We start from the raw sequence: 23129 nt of genomic DNA, 5'->3' as shown, positions 1-23129 counted from the left end.
AGGAGAAGGCTCAACACAAACGAACGGCAGAATCATGAGAACAACTACCCAACTTGACCACGAAAGAGGTGGGTCCAGGTCAAAGACATGGCGGGTGTTGAGTGAGCGTGGCACTTGAGTTCCCTCTGTGCTGTCTGAGATCGGTCCAGTCCTCTCTGTCAACATGCACTGCCAGCACAAAGTGCCCTGGGAATCTCCCAGAACAGGTGTTCTTACCAAGTACCGAGTCCTGTGTTTTCCTTTCCTTAGCCCTGCTCCTTCGTGTACACGAGACCACTAGTACAAGGCCAGGCGGTGGGAGGGCCATTCAGGCTATAACACTCATCATGTTTCCAGAAATGGAGGCCAACGCTCTTTTGAACTAAGTTCTGTCACATTTCTTTCTTCCTGTATACTGTGTCCTCTCTAGAGAAAAAAGCAGTACCCGGTGTTAATAAATGATGTTGACTTTTTCCAAATCTCTTTGTGATGTGACATTTCCCAACGAAAAGAAAGATATAAATAGAGGTGAGTTATTTTTCAAGGATTTTTTCTACCCCTAAACCTGTACTTCATAACAATGGTTAATAATGCCATCACTGTGCCTGTAATTTTCGGCGACTATCACTTCCATGCCCCTCCTGTGTTTCTTAATGTCCTTTTCTTTTTTCTTTTTTTGTACTGCTTGGACAGGATCTCACTTTGGCTCTCAAGTATTGTGGAAGCAAGAATCAGCCCATTTCCCTGGAGAAGCATGGGATATGGCTCATCGTTTTTGCTTTTCTGTCACCAACCCATGGCAGTAATGGGGTAATACCTTGAATATGGGCAACCCGCTCTTACTTAGTTCAAGAAATAGAAGATCCGTGTCCTGCTGGCACCCTCAGTGTATACCACAGGATTGCTAGGTATACACAGGATCCCGTGTATACCACAGGATCACTAGGTTCACGTCGGGGGCGGAAGTAAAAAAAAAAAAATCTTGCCTATAGAGTAACAAAGATTACACCGGCCTTCTCCTCAGCACTCATGTCAGCAAGAAGACAGCAGAGTGAAATATTTAGTGTTGACAGAAAACAATGACCATGCTAGAATTCTGTACCCTGCAACATCATCCTTCAAAAATGAAACAGAAATAAAGACTTTCTCAGGCAAAAACTGGGGGATTTTGTTGCCTGTAGACCTGTCTTCTGAAAACTGTTACAATAAATTTTGTAGAAGAAAGGAAAATAACATAAAGTCAGAAAGCACCAGGCCCAAATGGGTTCACTGATAAATTCCACCAAATATTTAAGGAAGAAATTATACCAATTCTTCACAGTTTCTGTTAGAGAATAGACAGTATGGTATTGGCACAAAGACAGACACTTATATCAGCGGAACAGAATACAGAACCCACAAATGGACCCACAAATATATGGCCAACTAATTTTTGACAAAGCAGGAAAGAATATCCAATGGAATAAAGACAGTTTCTTCAGCAAGTGGTGCTGGGAAAACTGCACAGCGACATGCAGAATGAACCTGGACCTCTTTCTTACACCATACACAAAAATAAACTCAAAATGGATGAAAGACCTAAATGTAAGACAGGAAGCCATCAAAATCCTCGAGGAGAAAGCAGGCAAAAACCTCTTTGATCTTGGCCGCAGCAACTTCTTAGTCAACACGTCTCCGGAGGCAAGAGAAACAAAAGCAAAAACGAACTATCGGGACCTCATCAAGATAAAAAGCTTCTGCACAGTGAAGGAAACAATCAGCAAAACTAAAAGGCGACCGACGGAATGGGAGAATATATTTGCAAATGACATATCAGATAAAGGGTTAGTATCCAAAATCTATAAAGAACTGATCAAACTCAACACCCAAAAAACAAATAATCCAGTGAAAAAAATGGGCAAAAGACATGAATAGACACTTTTCAAAAGAAGACATCCAGATGGCTGGCAGACAGATGAAAACATGCTCAACATCACTCATCATCAGGGAAACACAGATCAAAACCACAATGAGATACCACCTCACACCAGTCAGAATGGCTAAAATTAACTACCCAGCCAACAACAGATGTTGGTGAGGATGCAGAGAAAGGGGAACTCTTACACTTATGGTGGAAATGCAAACTTGTGCCGCCACTCTAGAAAACAGTGTGGGGGGTTCCTCAAAAATTAAAAATAGAATCTATACCCAGAAATTGCACTACTGGGTATTTATCCAAAGGATACAGGTGTGCTGTTACCAAAGGGACACATGCACCCCAATGTTTATAGCAGTGCTATCAACAATAGCCCAAAGTATGGAAAGAGCCCAAATGCCCATCGACAGGTCAATGGATAAAGAAGATGTGGTGTGTGTGTGTGTGTGTGTGTGTGTGTGTGTGTGTGTGTGTGTGTATGTGTGCTGTACCACACACACACACACACACACACACACACACACACACAAAATGGAGTATTATTCGGCAATCAAAAAGAATGAAATCTTGCCATTTGCAGCTACATGGATGGAACTAGATGGTATTATGCTAAGCGAAACAAATCAGTCAGAGAAAGATAAATATCATATGAGTTCACTCATATGAAGAATTTAAGATACAAAACAGATGAAGATAGGGGAAGGGAAGCACAAATAATACAAAAACGAGGAGGGGGACAAAACATAAGAGACTCTCAAATATGGAGAACAAACTGAGGGTTGCTGGAAGGGTTGTGGGTGGGGGGATGGGCTAAATGGGTAAAAGGCATTAAGGAAGACACTTGCTGGGATGAGCACTGGGTGTTATATGTAGGGAATGAATCACTGGATTCTACTCTTGAAATTATTATCACACTATATGCTAACTAACTCGGACATAAATTAAAACATAAAAAAATAATTTAAAAATATTAAAAAATAAAAAAATAAATTCTTATAGAAATAAAAAAGGAACTATTTGAGGAAAACTACAAGAACTCTGATAAATGAAAATAAAGAATAAATGTAGAGATATTCACAGATAGGAAGACTCCATATCATCACATCAGTTCTTTCCAACTGGGTCTATGTATCCAATGCAATCCCAGTCAAAATCCCAGAAAGTTCTTTTGTGGATGTCAACAAACTTACTCAAAATTTATTTGGAGAGGCCAAAGATCCACAATATCTAAAGAGAACAAAATTGGAGAAGTGACACTACCCAGCTTCAAGACAGTATCGTGTTGGCAAAAGAATAGTCAAATGAGTGGAACAGAAGAGAAGGCCCAGAAGCGGACCCACATATAGTCAACTGATTGTTGGTGAAAGAACAAAGGCGATACGATAGCACAAAGTCAGTCTTTTCAACTGGTGCTGGAACTGAAAATCCACAGGCAAAAAAATGAATCTCGACACAGACCCTTGAAAAAATGAGCTCAAAATGGATCACAGAACTAAATGAAAATTGCAAAACTCTAAAATTAAAAGCTTTTAATTTATTTCTTAAAAAAATTTAATTTAAAAAAAAATTAAAAGGGAAGAAAATTTCAATGACTTTGGGTGTGGTGAGGACTGTTTAGACACAATACCAAGGGCATCATCCATGAGAGATAAAAACCTCTTCTCTGACATGGCAAGAGAAGGAAAAGACAAGCCACAAATTGGGAGAAAATATTTGCCGCTGACACGTCTGAGATCTCCACAATATACACACAAGTTTCAAACTCAACCATGACAAAATCTGATTTTTTAAATGGGCCTAAGTGTGGGTGTCCTTGCATGGGATGAGTCATTTAGCTCTTGCTGATTTCATGATTTTTGTCTTTATCCTACAATAGTTTGTGATGTTTCTACATGTGGCTGTCTTTGTGTTCACCTTTGTGTGTGTGTGTGGGGGGGGGGGTTGGGGAGTAGTTTGTTGGATGCATAGATGAATGTTTTCATCACCATCTCAAAGGGAAATTGGCTGCTGAACCCACAGTGGAAACTGAGGAAGGAAGATACAATCCAATGTCTTTTCTTTGGAAAGGCAGTGCATGTTGGTTTTCCAACTTTAGCTCTAGCTCTTCTCTTTGCCTTCTCTCCTGAATAGCACTCTTCCCAGAGGGGGTCCAAACCACTGGATTGATCGAGTGGTCAAGGTAGCTCTCCCCCACATCATGCTGACCCAACTGGTACAGCTGGAATCTGTTCTCCCTCCCAAAGAGAGTCTCAGTTTTTCTAGAAACAATGAGTTTAACAGAGGGGCACTAAGGTTTACTTGTGTCTTGCTTCCCAACCGTTCTAGAATTCATAACACTGAATCATATGCACAAACTTAAAAGGTACATGTCCTCTACCCCTCTCTGCCACAAATGACCCTGCTTCTTTCTAAGAAATTTAAAGTATTCTAGTTCTTTTTGCCTCTTCCTATCACAGACGCTCTTTCACTGCTGGGTGTTCCTTCTCTGCTTCTCCATACTGAAATGATAAAGGACTCATATCTAGCTTTTTTGCATACTTTCCTGACGTGCTTCTATTGAGTACCTAGTTTCTTCCATTCATCTCTCCTTCCAATTTTTTGTTGAATAGGTAGTGCACAATGCTGTACAAAAACAGAACTAAGGCAGGTTCCATTTAACTATTAGTCTCCCTTAAAACTTCCTTTCTGTCCCTTCCGGAATGCTAACCCTCTGGGGGCGCCTGGGCGGCTCAGTCGCTTAAGCATCCAACTCTTGGTTTCAGCTCAGATCGTGATCTTACACTTCATGAGTTCGAGCCCCGCATCAAGCTCCAAGCTGACAGTGTGGAGCCTGCATGGCATTCTCTCTCTCCCCTTCTCTCTGCCCTTTCCCTGCTCGCTATGTCTCTCTCTCAAAAAATAAATGTAAAACAATTTTTTAAAAAAGAATGCTAACTCTCTGAAAATAGCACTAAAATAACCTGTTGATAAGCAACGCTGAGTTTATTCCTATCTTGACAAGGGAGAGTATCACCTTCCTAGAGCAGTAGTGTGATATCTGCTAGTGGGGACTGAAAAGTGAGGCTATTCGTGATGTTTTGGGGCTATGGTATATGACTGGTTTTCCAACTCAGGAGCTTAATTAGGACCAGGTGTCATGCTAAAATAGTTTAGGATGTGTGGACCCAACAAAGACTTTTGAGGTCAGGGTTTCAAGTGCCTTAGAGAATTAACAGTCATTTGGTGGTGTTTATTGAAGAGCTGAACAGTTTGATGGTCATTGACCTGAGGTTTTTTTTTGAGAAGGTTCCCAAGAAAAACAATAAAGTTATACACAACTTTTGTCTTCCTGGACAAAGATTTTTTTTTTTTTTTGGAATAGCAATGCCATGCTGATGAAGACAGAAGAATAAAGTTGTATTATTGAAGACAAATGAATAGCAAAGTCATGTTAATGTAATCAGTAAGCAAGCTCCCTCCTTACCCCCACCCCCACCCCCACATTCTTTCCAGGAAATACATAGTATATAAAAATACAGATATGCCTCCAAATACAGGCTAATATACAAGCAAACGTGTGCTCATATATACATTAGTACTATCCCCGCTATATGTAACGACATCTAGGACATCCTTCGACAGAGCACTCAAAGATTTACCTGAATTCCTTTTAACCGCAGCATAATTTTCCACTTTAGAGATGGGTCATTATTAACTCAGCTTAATGCTGACAGATGTTATTACCCCCCCAGCTGTCGCCATTATAAACAATTCCATACTAGAAACCAGTGAACATGTCACTTCATACAGAACTGAGCACAAGGAAGTGAAATGCAAAGTCAAAAGCTATCTGCACACGGAACTTCGACCGAGTGCCACACATCCTTCTGCGACACGTCTTACCGAGCGATGCCTCACCAAGAAGGTGACAAAATGCAATCTCCCGGCATTAGGTCTCAAAGAGGAACGAAGAGCACAGGGAGAAGCGACAGGGCTCAGCGACGAAAGGCATGTGTCTGGAGCCACACTGCCCGGGAGGGAATCCCACTTCCCTCTAGCCATGTCACCGCAAGGCAAGTCACCTCCGTCGCGGTTTCTCTCTGAAGTGGGTTTAAGGGTGGCACCCTCTTCACAGAGTTGTGAGCATCAAGGTCGTTAAGATACGCAGAGTGTTCAGATGTGTGTCTGGCACCTAGCAAACTCTATCTAAGTAAACTCAGTACCTATGAGGTGTGATTATAGGAATCACCACCAGCAGAGACACGGAGCACCCAGTGCCTTCCAGGGATCTTAGGGCAGGAACCGGAAGCGGACGAACCGGAAGCTGACGAGAGAAGGCAATACTCACGGGAAGCTTGGGTGAACACAATCGATTCTGTAACCTCCTGGGTGTAGCCACGCTTTCAACCCCCCTCTTTCCATGTTAGATTAGCAATAAAATTCACAACTGATCTTAAGGGGAAATGGATCTGAAAGAAAAGGTATTTATTTATTTGTTCAAACATTTCCTATTCCCCTACCATGTGATAGGATCTATCGATGGAATTCCTACTACATACTAGCTTCTCAATAAACGTTTACTGAATGAAGAATGAATTAGAAAGAGTCTCTGATGTTAAGGAACTCGGAACATCATTAGGGGAGAAAGATAAATGAGAATGACCATACAGAACAATGGGTGCTATAATGGGAATTGGTACAGGATGCTACAGAAGCATCGGACAGGGCCAACTAATGCAGACTAAGGGTCACAATACACTAGAAAAGAGCTTGTCCAAGTTAGTAAGGGAAAGGTGACTCACGGATGCGTTGCAGAGGGCATCTGGTTAGACAGATCAACATTTACAAAGGTCTAGGAAATGTGGAGGTAAAGCTCCAGATCCAGAAGGTCCTACGACTGAATCCTACTTCCCGCCTCGGGCAAGGTCCACTCCTCTCTATAACACACTTTCCACATCTATACAGCGGGTAACATTAGTCCTTAACTCCAAATACAGCCAGGATCGAAGAGGTTAGTGTGTGAGCCATTACGCAAAATGGCTGACACATAGAAAGATCTCAAAAAATGTTGGCCGTAATTATCATCACCATGAGGGATGATGTTGCCACGTTCGGGAAATAAAGAGTGGTTCTGAATGGGTCCAGGGTCCATTCGGTGGCCTGTGGTGGCTTTAAAGAGGCGGCCTTGGGGGCCTATCACAAGGAAGAGAAACCCAGCTAAGTCTTTGGGGCTGAACAGCGCCTTGGTGTGTGGGATTTTCCGAAATACAAAGGCTGAATTTGATGGAACCAAATGTGTCATTATGTACTTTCTACTATTGTGTGAGCTGAATGAGCCTGTATTAGTGCTGTTCACACCATTCCTAATATGCTGGCGTGAATCACATCCCTTCTCTGCCTCCGCCTTATCAGACTACCTGCACACGGGAGCCCTGGCCCCTCTCCCGAGGGCACTTCCCGGCTCTTACCTGGTGGCTTGGACGGGGGTCACCTGCCTGCAGGAAGGAGAACCAAGGGTGTGTGAACGGTCTTTTGTTGTCACTGCTCCCTGATGAAACCCATTTTTTAAAATCTTTTAGGCCTGTATACTGGGAAATTGCCCACAGTGGCTGCAAACTCTGCTTTCTTTTAAATTAATAGCTCAGAGGACTTGATGCTTCAATCACGCTTTAGGCTCTCTTTTTAAATGTATTATTTTACATTTTCTCGCTTCCTCTTCCTGTCAGCCGCAGAGAAATTCCTGCCACTTATTTTCATCGACTTCATATCTTCACATCTTTGAATATATACATTTCCATTAAGATAAATAACCATTTATCTTGACCTTTATTACCTACCTGTAATCCAAACATAATAAAGATCCTCTGTTATTTTAACGGCTCAAATACTAGAGAGAGAGAGAGCCTTCCCAAAGTTTGAAACTCAAAATATATTACTATTTTTATTTACAGAGCAAATGGATCATCTAGTCTCTTAAGAATACATTCCCCATTCACCACTGAGCGCCTGGGTGGCTCAGTGGGTTAAGTGCCTGACTTGGGCTCAAGTCGTGTTCTTGTACTCCGTGAGTTCGAGCCCCACGTCAGGCTCTGTGCGGACAGCTCAGAGCCTGGAGCCTGCTTTAGATTCTATGTCTCCCTCTCTCTCTCTGCCCCTCCCCTGCTTGCTCTCTTTCTCCCTCTCTCAATAAATAAATATTAAAAAAAAAGATATGGTCAAACATATCCAGTCATTTCTGTCTCCATCCATCTTTATCTAGCTTGCTGGAGCTTCTTTTTGTCTTAAGACCAGCGTTCTGCACTCGTCTTTCCTCCAGCTCCAGTCTGGCTGGGGTTGCTTTGTGGGACTGCTTTAGGGCTCTAATCCTGGAACTCTCCTTCACCAGCATTCCCCCCGACCCCCAGCTTTATTAAAGTATAATTAACAAAAAGAAACTGTACTATGTCTGAGGTGTATAATGCGATGATTTGATATATACATTGTGAAATGATTACCACAATCAAGCGAATTAACACATCCCTGACCGTGTGTGTGGCGAGAACACTGAACCTCTCTCCTAGCAGATTTCAGGTATATAACACAGCGCTACGGGCTGTGGTCACTATGCGGCAAGCTCTATCCTTAGAACTTATTTATCTTGTTTCTTCTTGAATTTTTTTTCAATGTTTATTTACTTTTGAGACGGAGAGAGACAGAGCATGAACGGGCAGGGTCAGAGAGAGGGAGACACAGAATCTGAAACAGGCTCCAGGCTCCGAGCTGCCAGCACAGAGCCCGACGCGGGGCTCGAACTCACGGACTGCGAGATCATGACCTGAGCCGAAGTCGGACGCTCAACAGACTGAGCCACGCAGGCGCCCCAGAACTTATTTATCTTGTAACTGTAAGTTTTTAACTTTGACCAACATCTCCCAGTTCCCCCGGCTGCTGGCAAGCACCTGCTCCCGTGACCTTCACATTTTTAAATTCCACATATAAGTGAGATCATTTGGCTTATTTCAGTAACTGTTATGTTCTCCAGGTTCATTCACACTGTTGCAAATGTCAGCATTTCCTCCTTTTCTGAGGCTGGATAATGTGTGTGTGTGCGCGTGGGCACGTGTTTCTCTCCCACATTTCTTTATCCTTTCCTCTGTTGATGGATGCCTAGGTTGCTTCCATGTCTTGGCTATCGTGAGTAATGTCGCAGTGAACACAGGGGTGGCAGTTATCTCTCTACAGAACACCCCCTGTGCATGCAGAACCGTGGTTAGAGAATTAAGAAAATTGGAATAAAGCCCCCATCCAGAGCTGTGAAGGGTCTGAGACTGACCCTACTTGCAAGTTGCTGGCACGTTAGCCTGCCGTCATGTCACGGATGCTGGCAGAAGACACAGACTCCTGGGTCTGAGACAAAGGACGTTATTATTCACAGCAATAGTATTGACCCTGGCTCTGGTTCTTCGAGCTCTGGTTCTCATACAGGAACAGAAAGAGGGCCAGGAAGGACCTGATCATGCAATGAGTTGCATTAGAAAAATGAAACTCTGAGCTTGGGGACCCCGAGTCTGCTTTAACGCGCAGTCAAGTTGCCTCCTCTGTGCTTCAGAGGGAGACACGGTCTATATTCCAAGGCCGTTCATTATACAGATTTCCTCGAAATAATAATCTAGGACAAAGGCGTGAAGTGTCTCTGTTCACAAGGTGTGCAGAAAAGTGAGACCCAAGGAGAACTGTCCCCGTTCAAGTAGGTACTGTAGAACCTCAGAGGGAAGGAGGAAGACATCATGTGTGATGGCAGGTGGGGTAAGTGCTGCCTGCAGGTGGGGGTAAATGTTGGCTTCTGGAATGAAGCACAGACACACTGAATGTCACCTGTGAGGGAAAAGCATCTTGGCTCTTATATGAGGAATGTATTCTTTTTTTTTTTTAATGCCTATTTATTTTTGAGAGAGAAAGAGACAGCACATGAGCAGGGGAGGGGCAGAGAGAGGGGGAGACACAGAATCCCAAGCAGGCTCCAGGCTCGAGCTGTCAGCACAGAGCCCTATGTGGGGTTCGAACCCACAAACCATGAGATCAGGACCTGAGCCGAAGTCGGACGCTTAACTGACTGAGCCACCCAGGCTCCCCTATGTTTAACCATACCTAACTAGCTTTGGAAGAAGGTTTTCCTGTTCTGGAAAAAGAAAAAAGAAAAGGAATTGAGGTTGGATTAATTATGCATACTTCAAAACTGAAGTAAAAGGGTTCACTTACTAAAATTTAGTGAGAAAACAAAAGTTGTGCTGGAAGAGATCCACACTCGTAGCGTGCTACCTGGCTCAGAATAATATTTGCATATTGCAATGATGTATGTTCTGAAAACAGATTGAAGTGTTTTTTCATTAAATGCTTTTTCATTTATTTTTTTTTTGAGGGGGGGGGATGCAGAGAGAGAGAGGGAGACACAGAATCCGAAGCAGGCTCCAGGCTCCGAGCTGCCGGCACAGAGCCCGACGCGGGGCTTGAACCCACGATCCGCGAGATCGTGACCTGAGCCGAAGTCAGATGCCCCACCGACTGAGCCTCCCAGGCGCCCCCAGAATGAAGTTTTAGTAGGAGGATGACACGAGGAGAAGCGTGCGCATGTGTTCATGGGTGCACATTGTCACAAATGAGCTGGGAAGTCAGGAGAGGATGTCTAAAATCTAGGAAGTCAGAACTATTATTGCAGCCGTGTTATGGAGAAAACAGAAGCAGCAGAAATATGGAGGGGACGCCACGGAAACAGATAAAAGAGCTGGACGTGGGTGCTTGTAAGAAGTGAGAATCACAGGTGGATGGAGAACTGCTTTAATAATGAAGTGACATTTTGTATTTTTAATTCTGCATTTGCACTATTTGTAAAAACTAAATTCAGTTGTACAGAATTCACTTTCACTTTTGGATGACTACAAGTGGTACATAAATCACCAGAAAATGAACCAAACAAAAAGCCTGGGGAAGAAACAAACAGAGAGGAGGACGGTAATTTCCAGCAACATCTCTAGTTACAAAAGATGTGAGTTGGGGCGCCTGGGTGGCTCAGTCGGTTGAGCGTCCGACTTCGGCTCAGGTCACGATCTCGCGGTTCGTGGGTTCGAGCCCCGCGTCGGGCTCTGTGCTGATGGCTCAGAGCCTGGAGCCTGCTTCGGATTCTGTGTCTCCCTCTCTCTCTGCCCCTCCCCCACTTGTGCTCTGTCTCTCTCTGGCTCTCAAAAATAAATAAATGTAAAAAAAAAAATTTTTAAGAAAAAAAAAAGATGTGAACTGATTAAGTTAATCGATTGAAACAAAAGGCTCTCAGACTGAATTTTAATAATCTGGCACAACACTATTAAAATAAAATTAAAATAAAAAGGAAAGGTTGAAAATGAAGAGGCTGAGATGGGATCCAGAAAAAGGCTGACAAAAAAAAAAGTTGATGTAGGGGCTCCTGGCGGGCTCAGTGGGTTGATTTCGGCTCAGGTCATGATCCTGGGGTTGTGGGATCGAGCCCTGCGTTGGGCTCCACGCTAAGTACGGAGCCTGCTTAAGATTTTCTCCCTTTCTCCACCCCTACCTCTGCCCCTCTCCCCCACTTGTGCTTTCTCTAAAACAAAAAAATAAAGTTCATGTAATACTACAAACATCTGGGGCGCCTGGGTGGCGCAGTCGGTTAAGCGTCCGACTTCAGCCAGGTCATGATCTCGCAGTCTGTGAGTTCGAGCCCCGCGTCAGGCTCTGGACTGATGGCTCGGAGCCTGGAGCCTGTTTCCAATTCTGTGTCTCCCTCTCTCTCTGCCCCTCCCCCGTTCATGCTCTGTCTCTCTCTGTCCCAAAAATAAATAAAAACGTTGAAAAAAAAATTAAAAAAAAAATACTACAAACATCAGACAAAATACTATTCAAAGTGAAAACCAATAAGGAATCTAGAGTATTGATAAGCAAAATAATTCACCAGGGAAGTCTTCCACTCGTGAAATTATAAGGTCCTAACAGCATAGCTTCAAAACGTACTACACAAAAATTGATAACACTCCTGGGAGAAACTGAACACTCAATCACAGGAGACATTCAGGCAGTTCTCTCATAAACTAACAAAACCATCAATGGGTCAATAGGGTTCAAAAGGGTATAAGGACAATTAACACGCCTGATCTACAAGTCTAACCTTCACACAGAGAATGGTCACGATTTTGACCCCACAGGAAGCCTCGAGAAATTCTGAAACACTGATGTTATATAAACAATTTCCATGAACCACAACGCAATACATCCCCCGTCCCAAAAAAGGAGCCAAACCCTGGATCACCGTCTTCATAGACGTGGATATTTACTTCATAAACACTTCTGTGCCGGCCATTATTCTAAGCACTTTCAAATATTTACTCACCCGATCTTTACAAGAGCTGTTTGAGGAAGTCCTATCATCCCCCACATTTTACAAACAAGGAAATGGACACACGCAGACTTGGAACGACTTGCCCAGAGTCACGGAGAGTAAGTGGCAGAGTTAGACACAAGCCCGGCGCCGGGACTCCACGGTCTAAGCTCTTGATTGTTGTATCACGCTTATTCTACTAACATAAACATCTAAATATGCTGTGAGTTGGGGCGCCTGGAGGGCTCAGTCAGTTAAGCGACTGACTTCAGCTCAGGTCATGATCTCACGGTTCGTGAGTTCGAGCCCTGTGTCAGGATCTCTGCTGACAGCTCAGAGCCTGGAGCCTGCTTCGGATGCTGTGTCTCCCTTTCTCTCTGCCCCTCTGCCTCTTGCGCTGTCTCTCTCTCTCTCTCTCTCTCTCTCTCTCTCTCTCTCTCTCTCTCTCTCTCTCAAAAATAAGTAAACATTAAAATTTTTAAAAATAAACTGTGAGTTAAAGAAGAAATAAAAACAAAAATTTTAAAATACATGGTTCTACAACTTAACAGAAGCACTACAGATCAAAATAAATAAGGAATATCCAGAGCAGTTCCCAGAAAGCAATTTACAGCTTTCTAGGTTTACTGTAAGAGGCAAGATAAATAAAAGATTCTAATCCAAAAAGCCTGGAAAAGAACAAAATAAACCCAAAGGAAGTAGAAACAAATAATAATGAAGTAGAATTTAATTAAAATCCATAGTAAACATGAAACAATAGAAATGTTCTTTTTTTTAAAGTTTGGAATCTCTGGAAAGATGAATTTAAAATAACCTTCAGGGGCGCCTGGGTGGCGCAGTTGGTTAAGCGTCTGACTTCAGCCAGGTCACGATCTCACGGTCTGTGAGTTCGAGCCCCGTGTCAGGCTCTGGGCTGATGGCTCAGAGCCTGGAGCCTGTTTCCGATTCTGTGTCTCTCTCTCTCTCTGCCCCTCCCCCGTTCATGCTCTGTCTCTCTCTGTCCCAAAAATAAATAAACGTTAAAATAACCTTCAACGACAATGATAAATCAGAAAGACTAAACAAAATGAGGTAGGAGAAAAGGACACATCAGATGATTCTGAAAACATACCTTGAACAACTTTGTATCAATCTATTTGAAAAAGTATATAAAATGGGCAAACTCAGAGGAAGATGTAAATTACCATAATTATACCAGGAATAGAAAATTTACTAGAATAATAACCCTAAAAAAATGGATAAGCAATGGGGGGAAAAATCCACCCTTTCAAAAAACAAACAAGAAAAGACACCAGGCTCAGAGCTTAGCAAAGGCGTGAAATTTCCCCAGCATTGAAAAACATTGTTAAATTGTAAACGTTTGGTACCAAAAATAGGCAAAGTAGGAGAAGACAACTACTGGCAAATAACAGGTAGATGAAAAAAATAGCTAATTCAATTCAATAGTGTATACTGGGCCTTGGTCTTTTGACCAAACAGGGTTTTTCTTAAAAATGTACCAATGAGTCAACCTTAGAAAAATCTATTAATGGAATTCACCACCCTAACCAATTAAAGAGTAAAAAGCATACAATCCTATCAATGGATATAGAAAAGGAGCCAGCTGAAAATGTAATAGATCACTAGTGATAAAGTGGCAAACAAACCAGGAATAGAAAGGAACTTCCTTCGTCTGGTAGAGGGCAATGCCAGAGATGTGCCCCAAACATCCCCTGTCATGGTGACCGAAACATGAGAAGCATTTTAATTAAAATTTGGAAAAAGGGAGCAAGTCTCCATGATAGCCTCTGTGGCTGCTAGCGTTCGATATTGTATCATGGCTCATAACTGAATGCAACAAGAGAAGATATAAAAAGTCAGAACGGAAAAGACAAAACTGCCAAAAATAGGCAGATGATGTAATCAGTGTATTTTCTCCCTTTTCAGGGAAAAAAAAAAAAAACAAAAACCTCCATCCACTCCAGATTTTCCAGTCTTTTTACGTCTAAACTTATGTCAGATAGACCCACGATAAGAACCATACATGTTCTAAAAATGCACGCAGTTTCCAGATCACAATTTCAACATCAGGGTTTCCTTTTCTTTCTCGTGGGTTTCAATCCCATTGTAGTCCTAATTCCAAAGAGCTGCGTAAATATTTGAATTGAGCTGCCTACCGGAAAAACTGTGAAGAAGGGACACTGACAAATGAGGCCCAAGATTAACGGATTCTTTTCAGGTCTTGGGAAGACCCTCCCCGCCACACCCTCCCCCCCCCCCCCGCCCCCCAGCAGTGGTAAATACACCATGTAGTATCTCTCTTAGCTGTGGGTCTCTCTGCTCTTAATGGCTCATCAGCCCGAGTGTTTCCGGTTTCTCTCGGGTCAACATTTGGGGCCAGGAGAGATCATGTGGGACCGGACTGGATGGCTGGCAATTATCCCATGCTGGTTTGTCAGTCTCCATTGACCCAGCTTATCAAAGACACATTAATAAACTACCTTACTCCCAGGTATTCATGCCTCAAGCATGCTGGTTCTTAGAAAGGGAGCCTTTTGTACTTTGGGAAGGTCTCTAGGAGAAAGGCATAAACTGAGCTCCAGAACTAGGAAACACCAAGGAGTCAAAGTCCCAGGGAAGCTGGCAGGTCAGTGTCTGGGTTGCCTTCAGCCTCTGGGAAGGCCCGTCTTGGGCCCATTGCAGGAGAGGCAGACAAGGCTGGGTCTGCTGACCGCCCAAAGGCCAGGAGACGTGGGAGGGAGGCAGGAATCTGGAGGTTGTCTGCTCTCTCCAGCGATTCGAAGCGATGCTCTGGACTGACGAGCAAGCAGCGGGACTGGCGTCAGTACGGATGCCGTGTCCCCAGCTGCCGCCACGTTCCCTGGCCTTGGCGCATGCAAAGCGCTCAGTGAGCACCTGCTGAAAGCATCCGCAAGTGAATGAGTCACAGCTTCTGGAATATTTGAATTGCAAGGGGCCTCACAGATCTTCAGCAACTAGAGTACGAGACCCCAGGGCACGAGTGGCTTGCCTAATAAAGCTGCACCCTTCAACGTGGTTGGGTCCTGGGGCACCTGGGTGGCTTGGTTGGTTAATCGTCCGACTTCAGCTCAGGTCATGGTCTCAGTTTGTGGGTTCGAGCCCCGTGTCAAGCTCTGTGCTGACAGCTCAGAGCCTGGAGCCTGCTTTGGATTCTGTGTCTCCCTCTCTCTCTGCCCCTCCCCTGCTCACGCTGTGTCTTTCTCTCAAAAATAAATTAAAAAAAAAATGTAAAAGTATGGTTGGGTCTGGAGACAAGAGCTCCTCATCATCTACGGAGATCAGGGCCGTGTCTTGATGCAAAGGCTTTGTTCCTGCTGGAAACCCCAGACTGCCTACACACATACCGTCCATGTGATCGGGCTGATGAGCCCCCTTTCTAATGAGGTCCCCAGACATCAGCGGATTTGGATCTTGCTACTGCCCCCTTGGGGAAAGGGACCCCGGGGGCCAGGGGCCCGGGGGAACAGTCCTCCCTGACAGCCTGTAATACACACTTAAAGGGCAGGGCTCCGGAAGGCACAGGGGAGCCTGGGGCTGCTTTTGTGACTCCCAGACCTGACCAATCAGCGCAGGAATTAACAGACAGACCCGGGAAGGTTCCAAGGTTTTCTTCCAGGCTTTCTTTCAGAAGACTCTGAGTGTGCTGCACCTGCCCAGAGGAGCAGGAGTGCTGGCCGGGGCTCTCCAGCCTTACTCTCTGAAGCCAGATCCAGCCTCGGCCCTGCCTGGTGAGAGGTGAGTCACCCTCCACCACTCAGTAAAAGCAGGGTTCTTGTCTGACTGGGCGCGGCCTCACGACTCTTGCTCATGGGACGCCACCTTTTCTTTTTCTCCTCTGTCCTGGGACTATCGTCAAGTGGAACAATGACTGTATAGCTGGGCTGTAAGATTTAGGGAATAAAAAGCATTATACATACTGGGGAAAAAAATCATTTGGAAAGGGTTATCTGGGACTTAGCCTTAGAAAAACCTGAGGCAGAACTTTCTAAGGGCTTCATTGGTCCCTTTAGCCCAACAAAACAACTAAAGGCTGAAGGGAGAGCCAGGGGAACTGGGAACATGCACTCCCACCCCTCACAGTCCTACCTGTCACACTCCTGGTGAACGGGGCCTGGTGGCAAGCCACAAGCCACCAGACTCTGGCGGGGTGGACCCACGTGGGCCCTTTCCACCAGGAAAAGTGGATTTCCCGAATATACAAGTCCCCGCCACTTCCTCCCGTTTCCTGCCCCAGATCTCAAGCAGGGGCCAGGAAAGTGAGGATCAGTGAAAGGCTGAAGTAGAGTCTCCCGAGGGCAGGAGTCCAAGCAGAACCCGAGAAGAAGGTCCCGGACGCAGGCACGCCTGCAGAATTGTTGCACTGGGAGAGGCTTACCCATCCCGACCCACATCCGCACACTCCCCCTGCCCTTAGGGCTCTCTCCCCTGCGGGAATGTCTCCTTCCGTTTCCTCCTCTTCCTCCTCCTCCTCCTCCTCCTCCTCCTCCTCCTCCTCCTCCTCCTGTCTCTAAAAGCTAGCAGAGCACCCTCTATGCAGCAAGCTGGTAAATACGTTCTAGCTACATGAAGACCAGCCACGTCCTGAGCTGGGACTTGGGAGAGAAGTGAAGACGAAAACAATGACCTAAACTATTCCTATTTTGACATCTATGCTCATCTTTATCAATGGCTTCCATTTATTTATTTATTTAAATGTTTATTTTTGACAGAGAGAGAGATAGAGCATGAGCAGGGGAGGGGCAGAGAGGGAGACACAGAATCCGAAGCAGCCTCCAGGCTCTGAGCCATCAGCACAGAGTCTGACGTAGGGCTTGAACTCATAGACTGTGAGATCATGACCTGAGCTGAAGTCGGATGTCCAACCGGCTGAGCCAGGTGCCCCCATGGTTTCCATTTATTGATGGCCTACTGTATACCAGGCCTTCTGCTCAATGCCTTCTAGGCATCTTCTTGTGTAATTCTTCCGTCGGTCCTCTTCCGTGGAGATCGGTCCTGCCTTCATCTTACAAGGGGGGAAACCGAGGCCTGAGGAGATGAGGGAACGCTTCTAAGGTCAAACATGAAGCCGGTAGAGCTGGGGCTTGCTCACGGGGGTGCTGGACTCCAGACCAGCCCCAGCCCCCCTCCAGGGTGCAGAATCTAGAACTGGACAGGAGGTGGGAAGGGAGGACCGAGCGTCGCAGTCAACAGAGATGGGACAAATCAACGACAAGAACCCTGCACGATGTCTGGGTGGGTCTGACATTCAAGTAGAACCCAACTGGAAGTGGGGATGGGGAGGGTGGGTGAGGGAGCAGAAATTGAATGTACCGTTTGCCTGTTACATACCAAGAACTACGCTTGGCTATTTACACAGAGTAATTAATATAATCTCCATAGCAACACTGTGACGATATATTGTTCTATTTTATAGACGAGCACACACACACAAAGTGAGCAAAGTAAGGCAAGCATCTTCTACTTACACTAAGGTTGAAGCCGGAGGTTCCTAGAAACGTCAATATTTTCTTATTTTTATCACTCTTGTCTTGGAGTTACCAGTACTGCAAACCTTCAGGATGTCTGAGAGGCTTTCTGTGCTCGACTAGAGACTAGGAAACAAGCAGAAACGACCCTCCACACGGAAGGGAGGGGATGCAGGCGTTGAAACACAGGGTATTTGGGGAGCCCAGGGAGGAAAGCAAGAATCGGCCATTCACTGATCATAGTGTCCTGGGTCCACACGTTAGCCTCTCATCAAGAGAAAAAAGCAGTTGTCTCCTCTCCCCACCTTAGTCCAGACACTGGCCATTTTGAACTTGACCCACGGGGAGGACAACACTATGTGCTTTGAGCACACCTGGGTCTGGCCGCCTACCTCCCAGAATCATGCCTCCGGCAGCGGATCTGTCCCTGGCTTGAATTCTCGCTCTACGGAGGTCCCCTCACAACTGGCTCTCTGACAGGCGGTGCGTCACTCCTGGGCCAAAGCAGGGGAGTGTGGGCGGACTTCCAGGCTGTGCACACTCAGTCTGGTGCCTTCTCTGGTCTGCAGCCCCTCCAGCCAAGCACGTGAGGTGCTTCTACCGCTCGCTGCGGGTATTTACTCTCTTCCCCACCCCCCTGCATCTGCCTCCCAGCGCCACGCCCCTGCGAACCTTGGGAAGTCTTGGTGAACTTAGCCAGTGTCTGAAAGCTGAGAGCTTCGGAAACCGGGAGCTACACCCATTTTGCGCCCCTGCACGTGGCTGACGAGGACCGTGGACCAGCCTCCTGCTTCCACCCCGGATGTCCAACCTCCCCACTTCATCTCTTTCAGACCCAGATTGTCCTCAATGCCAAGACTCAACTTGACCGCCGTGACAGAGTTCACCTTTGAAGGTTTTTCTGTTTTGGGGTGGCAGCACAGACTCATTCTCTTTGTGGTCTTTCTGGTCTTGTACCTGTTGACCCTCGCCAGCAATGCCATCATCTTGACCGTTATCCGCCTCAACCGTCAACTTCACACACCCATGTACTTCTTCCTGAGCGTACTGTCCATCTCTGAGACCTGTTATACAGTGGCCATCATCCCCTGCATGCTGTCCAGTCTCCTCAGTCCCCAACGAGCCATCTCCATCCCACACTGTGCCACTCAGCTCTTCTTCTATCTCGCCTTCGGCATCAACAACTGCTTCCTGCTCACGGCCATGGGGTATGACCGCTACGCGGCCATCTGCAACCCCCTGCGGTATTCCGTCGTCATGGGCAAAAGGACTTGTCTACAATTGGCGAGTGGCTCCTGGAGCATTGGCCTGAGCACGGCCATCATTCAGGTGTCGTCTGTGTTCAGCCTGCCCTTCTGTGATGCCAACGTCATCTCCCACTTCTTCTGTGACATCCGGCCCCTGATGCAGCTGGCCTGTGCTGACACCACCATCAAAGAACTTGTCACCTTGCTCATCAGTCTGTGTGTCCTTGTTCTGCCCATGGTGCTGATCTTCATCTCCTACGTCCTGATTGTCTCCACCATCCTCAAGATCCCCTCTGCCCGGGGCCGGAAGAAGGCCTTTGCCACCTGCGCCTCCCACCTCACGGTGGTCGTCGTCCACTACGGCTGCGCCTCCGTCATCTACCTAAAACCCAAGTCTCACAACTCCCTGAAGGACAGACTCATCTCCGTGACCTACACGGTCATCACACCCCTCCTCAACCCTGTTGTGTACAGCCTGAGGAACAAAGACATCAAGGATGCCTTGCTCAGAGCTTTGGGCAAAAATCCTCTCTCTTAGGTGCTGGTCGGTCTCCGTAAAAGTCAACGGTTTGCTGAGGGGTCGCAGTGAGAGAATGAGTTTGACACCAGGCACCTGGTACCTGATCCGGGCAGCAGCTAGGACGGAGAGGGCTACAGGAAAGCGAGGAAGGAAAAGATGAACGAGAGATTGATGGATTTCCCAAGACCAATAGGGGGCTTCTCAGGCTTGATGAAAACCAGGCAAGATAAAGCATATTCAGGAGCTGTGCTGTAACGTTAGTCCCTGTTCCTGTTACCCTTGGCATAAGGGACTGGAAACTGGTAGTGAGGGTGGGAAGAATATATAGTATCTATCACAGGAATTTATGGGATCGGAACTTGGCCTCGGCATGGAAATCGAGAGCACTGAAATAACAAGTTCTCCATTATTTACACCTAACACTCTCTAGGCTGTATTTCATACAATAAAAAAAAAAAAAAAAATTCACTCCATTAATTTACCTCGCGCCTATTCCTACCTGCACGAACCCTCGCCACCTACGTCAGACACGGGCGCTGATAGCCCGTGGACAGCCTGGTTGAGAAGGATAAAGCAAAAACTGTAAAAACAGCTTCCTGGATACTGAGAGTTGCAGAACAAGAGCCCCCATCTTTCACATCCCGTCCCCTCTCCTCCCCGGACACCGGGGTGATTTACTGGAGGCCGCTGCTCTGCCTGGGGCCCCTCTGTGGGCTGCCCCCCTCGCCCCCGCCCCCACTCTGAACCATCACCACTGGCCGAAAGGAGGCTTTCTCAGTGTGGGGGGGGGCGGGGGGACACATACCCCACTCCCACCCTCCCAGGGGCGGTCTGCGGCCAGCGCCTGAATAACACGGGAGGTACAACGGCCACCCCCCTTGCCTCAAAATGGCATTCCCTCTAGAGTCTTCCGTTCGATCAAGCTGCCTGAGACCACATTCCCTCCGAGCTCTGTCCCCATCCCATTCTGCCTCCCTCACTCCATTTTCCAAGAGTACGCCCTCAGTCCCTAGCACGGGGACAGGCTCAGGCTCTGCTTCAGGTCACCCGACCCGGGCCAGGCGTGCCCGGGGCCACCGCACACTCACTCAGCCTCCCCCGCCCGGGTGGCCTCTCCGCCTCTGCACCCAGCACAGTGCCTGGTACCTGCAGCTTGGGTGTTATTAACAGAAGGAAGAAAAGAAGGAAGGAAGACCGCTGTGAGCGGCTAAAACACGACCGGCCTCAGCAGGCGGCTCTCCTCTCTCTTCTCCTTTCGTGACGAGATTCCTTTCAGGTTGCCGGCCCCTACTTTGCGACGTCCCTTTTGGTCCCTTTACCGAACTCATCCTAGATAGCCCGCGTTAGTTCAAGCACTTTGTGTATTTAACCCTCCCTATGGATCTAGGAGCTATTTTGTTACTTATCTTACAGATGGGAAACCCAAAGCCTGAAGAGATCAGGGAAGGTCCCGAGGGTCAGAGAGCTGGGCACGTGGACCCTCATCGGGACCGAAAACGCGCAACCCAGCCCCAGAGTCTGTATCTGCATTACGGGCTCACGGGGATGACCTTAGCCAGCTTTCCACCTTGATAATAATTGCAGGAGTAGGCGCCATACGTTGCAAATTTATGCAGGGCTCCAATTCCCCCCAGCACGGCCTTAGGTCTTGGAAATCGGGCTGGGAGTTCAGGAATTCCGGACGTAATATGCTTTTCCCTCAACTATCTTGGTGCGCTTTCTCCACTCAGCACAGCTCTAAGGATGCAAAGAGAAAAAGGAGAAAGTGGGCCAAAGGCCATCAGGGGGGCGGGGTTGATGGGGCGACAGAGCTCGTGCCCGTCGGATTACTCTGTACCCATCCGCTCGCTGCCCCACTGGTTTACCCTGATGACCGGAAGTAGGAGATACACAGGCAGTAATAATTAGAGGGACTGCAGGCTTTGGGGCCAGGGAGGCCCATGTCCTGATCTTAGGTCCTCCACTATGACCGTGTGTTCTAGGAAAGGGACTTAACCTCACCATGGCCTTCCTTTCCTAACTACACCATCCAGCCAGCAAGATCAACCTCCAGGGTTCCTTTGAGGCCCTGAAACCTTAGGGACCTAACAAGTTCCCGGGGCGTGGGAAGCACCTGTAACCGTTAGCATCTCCTCTGCTCCCCACCCCCACCATGCACTGCTCTCTAGGTCAACATCAAGTCGCCCCAATATGGACACAGGGCCCCAGTTTTGACAACCGAGTTCTCCATTCACCGAATGAGCTCCCCCTTCCTGGGAGGGACTTTGCAAGGGGCCCTCCCACGCCCCACCCAGTGGTCTCTGCTCCCAGACTTCAGTCCCTGAAACCTGTTCCCTCAGGGTCTGGCAAGAGTCACTTCTGGGTTATATACCTGCCACGTCTTAATAAGCCACGCTCCCCCCCCCCCCACCTCAGTTCCTACCTCAGACCCCCTTCCCCAGTGCCCTGCCCAGATGCTGGCCTGCCAGCTGTTTCTCATGGTGTCATTCCCCCTTGTCTCTGAAAGCCTGGAGTTGGTGCTGGGATTCAAGGGTGTGGTCTGCAGAGGCAGGCCTGTTACATGCTGACAAACACACGTCGAGCTATTTTTGTGCTGTAATCCATTTGGCAATATAGCGATTACTAAATTTGTGGCGCTCTTTTTCAGAGTTTGTTTTTCTCCCCAACAATAGATGCAAACAGCACACGAGTATGATTCAACTAAGTATCAAGCCAGGAAGTATTTTAAGATTAAAAAGTGTTCACACGTAAAAACCTAGAGCCCCCAGCTCTGGATGAGAAGGATAGGGTTAGGGTGCGTGTGAGAGCAGACCTAACTTCACTGCTACAGACTGAATCGTGTCCCCCGAATTCACACGCTGAAGCCCTTCCTCCAGTGTGATGGTACTTGGAGACGGGGCTCCTGGGAATTAGGTTTAGGCAAGGCCATGAGGGTGGGGTCATGATGGGTTTGGGGCCCTTTAAGAAGAGATGCCAGGGGCGCCTGGGTGGCTCAGTCGGTTAGGCATCCGACTTCGGCTCAGGTCATGATCTCGCGGTTCGTGGGTTCGAGCCCCGCGTCGGGCTCTGGGCTGACGGCTCAGAGCCTGGAGCCTGTTTCAGATTCTGTGTCTCCCTCTGTCTCTCTGACCCACCCCTGTTCATGCTCTGTCTCTCTCTGTCTCAAAAATCAATAAGCATTAAAAAAAAAAAAAGAGAGAGATGCAGAGGGTTCTCTCTCCCCCTCTCCAAAGTATCAGGACAAAGAGTGAACCCACCTATCTGCAATCCAGAAAGCAAGCCCTCATCAGGAACTGAATGTCCTGGCACCTTGATCTAGGATTCTCAGCCTCCAGGACGGCAAGAAATAACTGTCTGGCTGACCACCCAGTCAGTCTGGGGTTATTTTGTTCAGCAGCCCGAACTAAGACATTCAGGAACCATGCCGACCTCAGCAACAACTGTAGTCAGCCCTCTTCAGGGCTCTGAAACCCCCCATAACCATTCTAAGGCATCATTAGGAAGTCTAGACTGGCATCCTAAATTAACGTGAAAGTCACAAAGGGGCCCTAGGAAGGGCTACTGGAATCTGGCCCCCCACATAACGTGGTCTGCGGAGCCGAAGGAGTTGGCTGCGGGCCTCCCGGCTGCCCCGCCAGCT

At 47.0% G+C, this 23129-nt stretch overlaps 2 protein-coding genes across 2 annotated transcripts in view; one reads left to right on the top strand and one right to left on the bottom strand.

Moving 5' to 3' along the window:
* LOC101100178 (olfactory receptor 10J1-like) overlaps positions 1-23129 on the bottom strand; it is a 306783-nt gene that overhangs the window by 109236 nt on the left and 174418 nt on the right. The window lies entirely within an intron of this gene.
* Positions 18533-19507, top strand: LOC101099681 (olfactory receptor 10J4-like). Its single transcript, XM_003999605.4, has one exon. It carries the CDS (start codon positions 18572-18574, stop codon positions 19505-19507), a length of 936 nt encoding a protein of 311 aa, XP_003999654.1. The 5' UTR covers positions 18533-18571.

Source organism: Felis catus, chromosome F1, assembly GCF_018350175.1.
Source record: "Felis catus isolate Fca126 chromosome F1, F.catus_Fca126_mat1.0, whole genome shotgun sequence".
In the NCBI taxonomy this organism is placed as follows: Eukaryota; Metazoa; Chordata; class Mammalia; order Carnivora; family Felidae; genus Felis; species Felis catus.
Note: the sequence above shows the minus strand (reverse complement) of the source record. Positions and strands in the feature narration are given on the sequence as shown.

What these genes read in the sequence shown, in the direction of transcription:
- LOC101099681 (XM_003999605.4), top strand. Translation starts at nt 18,572, where the DNA reads ATGCCAAGACTCAACTTGACCGCCGTGACAGAGTTCACCTTTGAAGGT.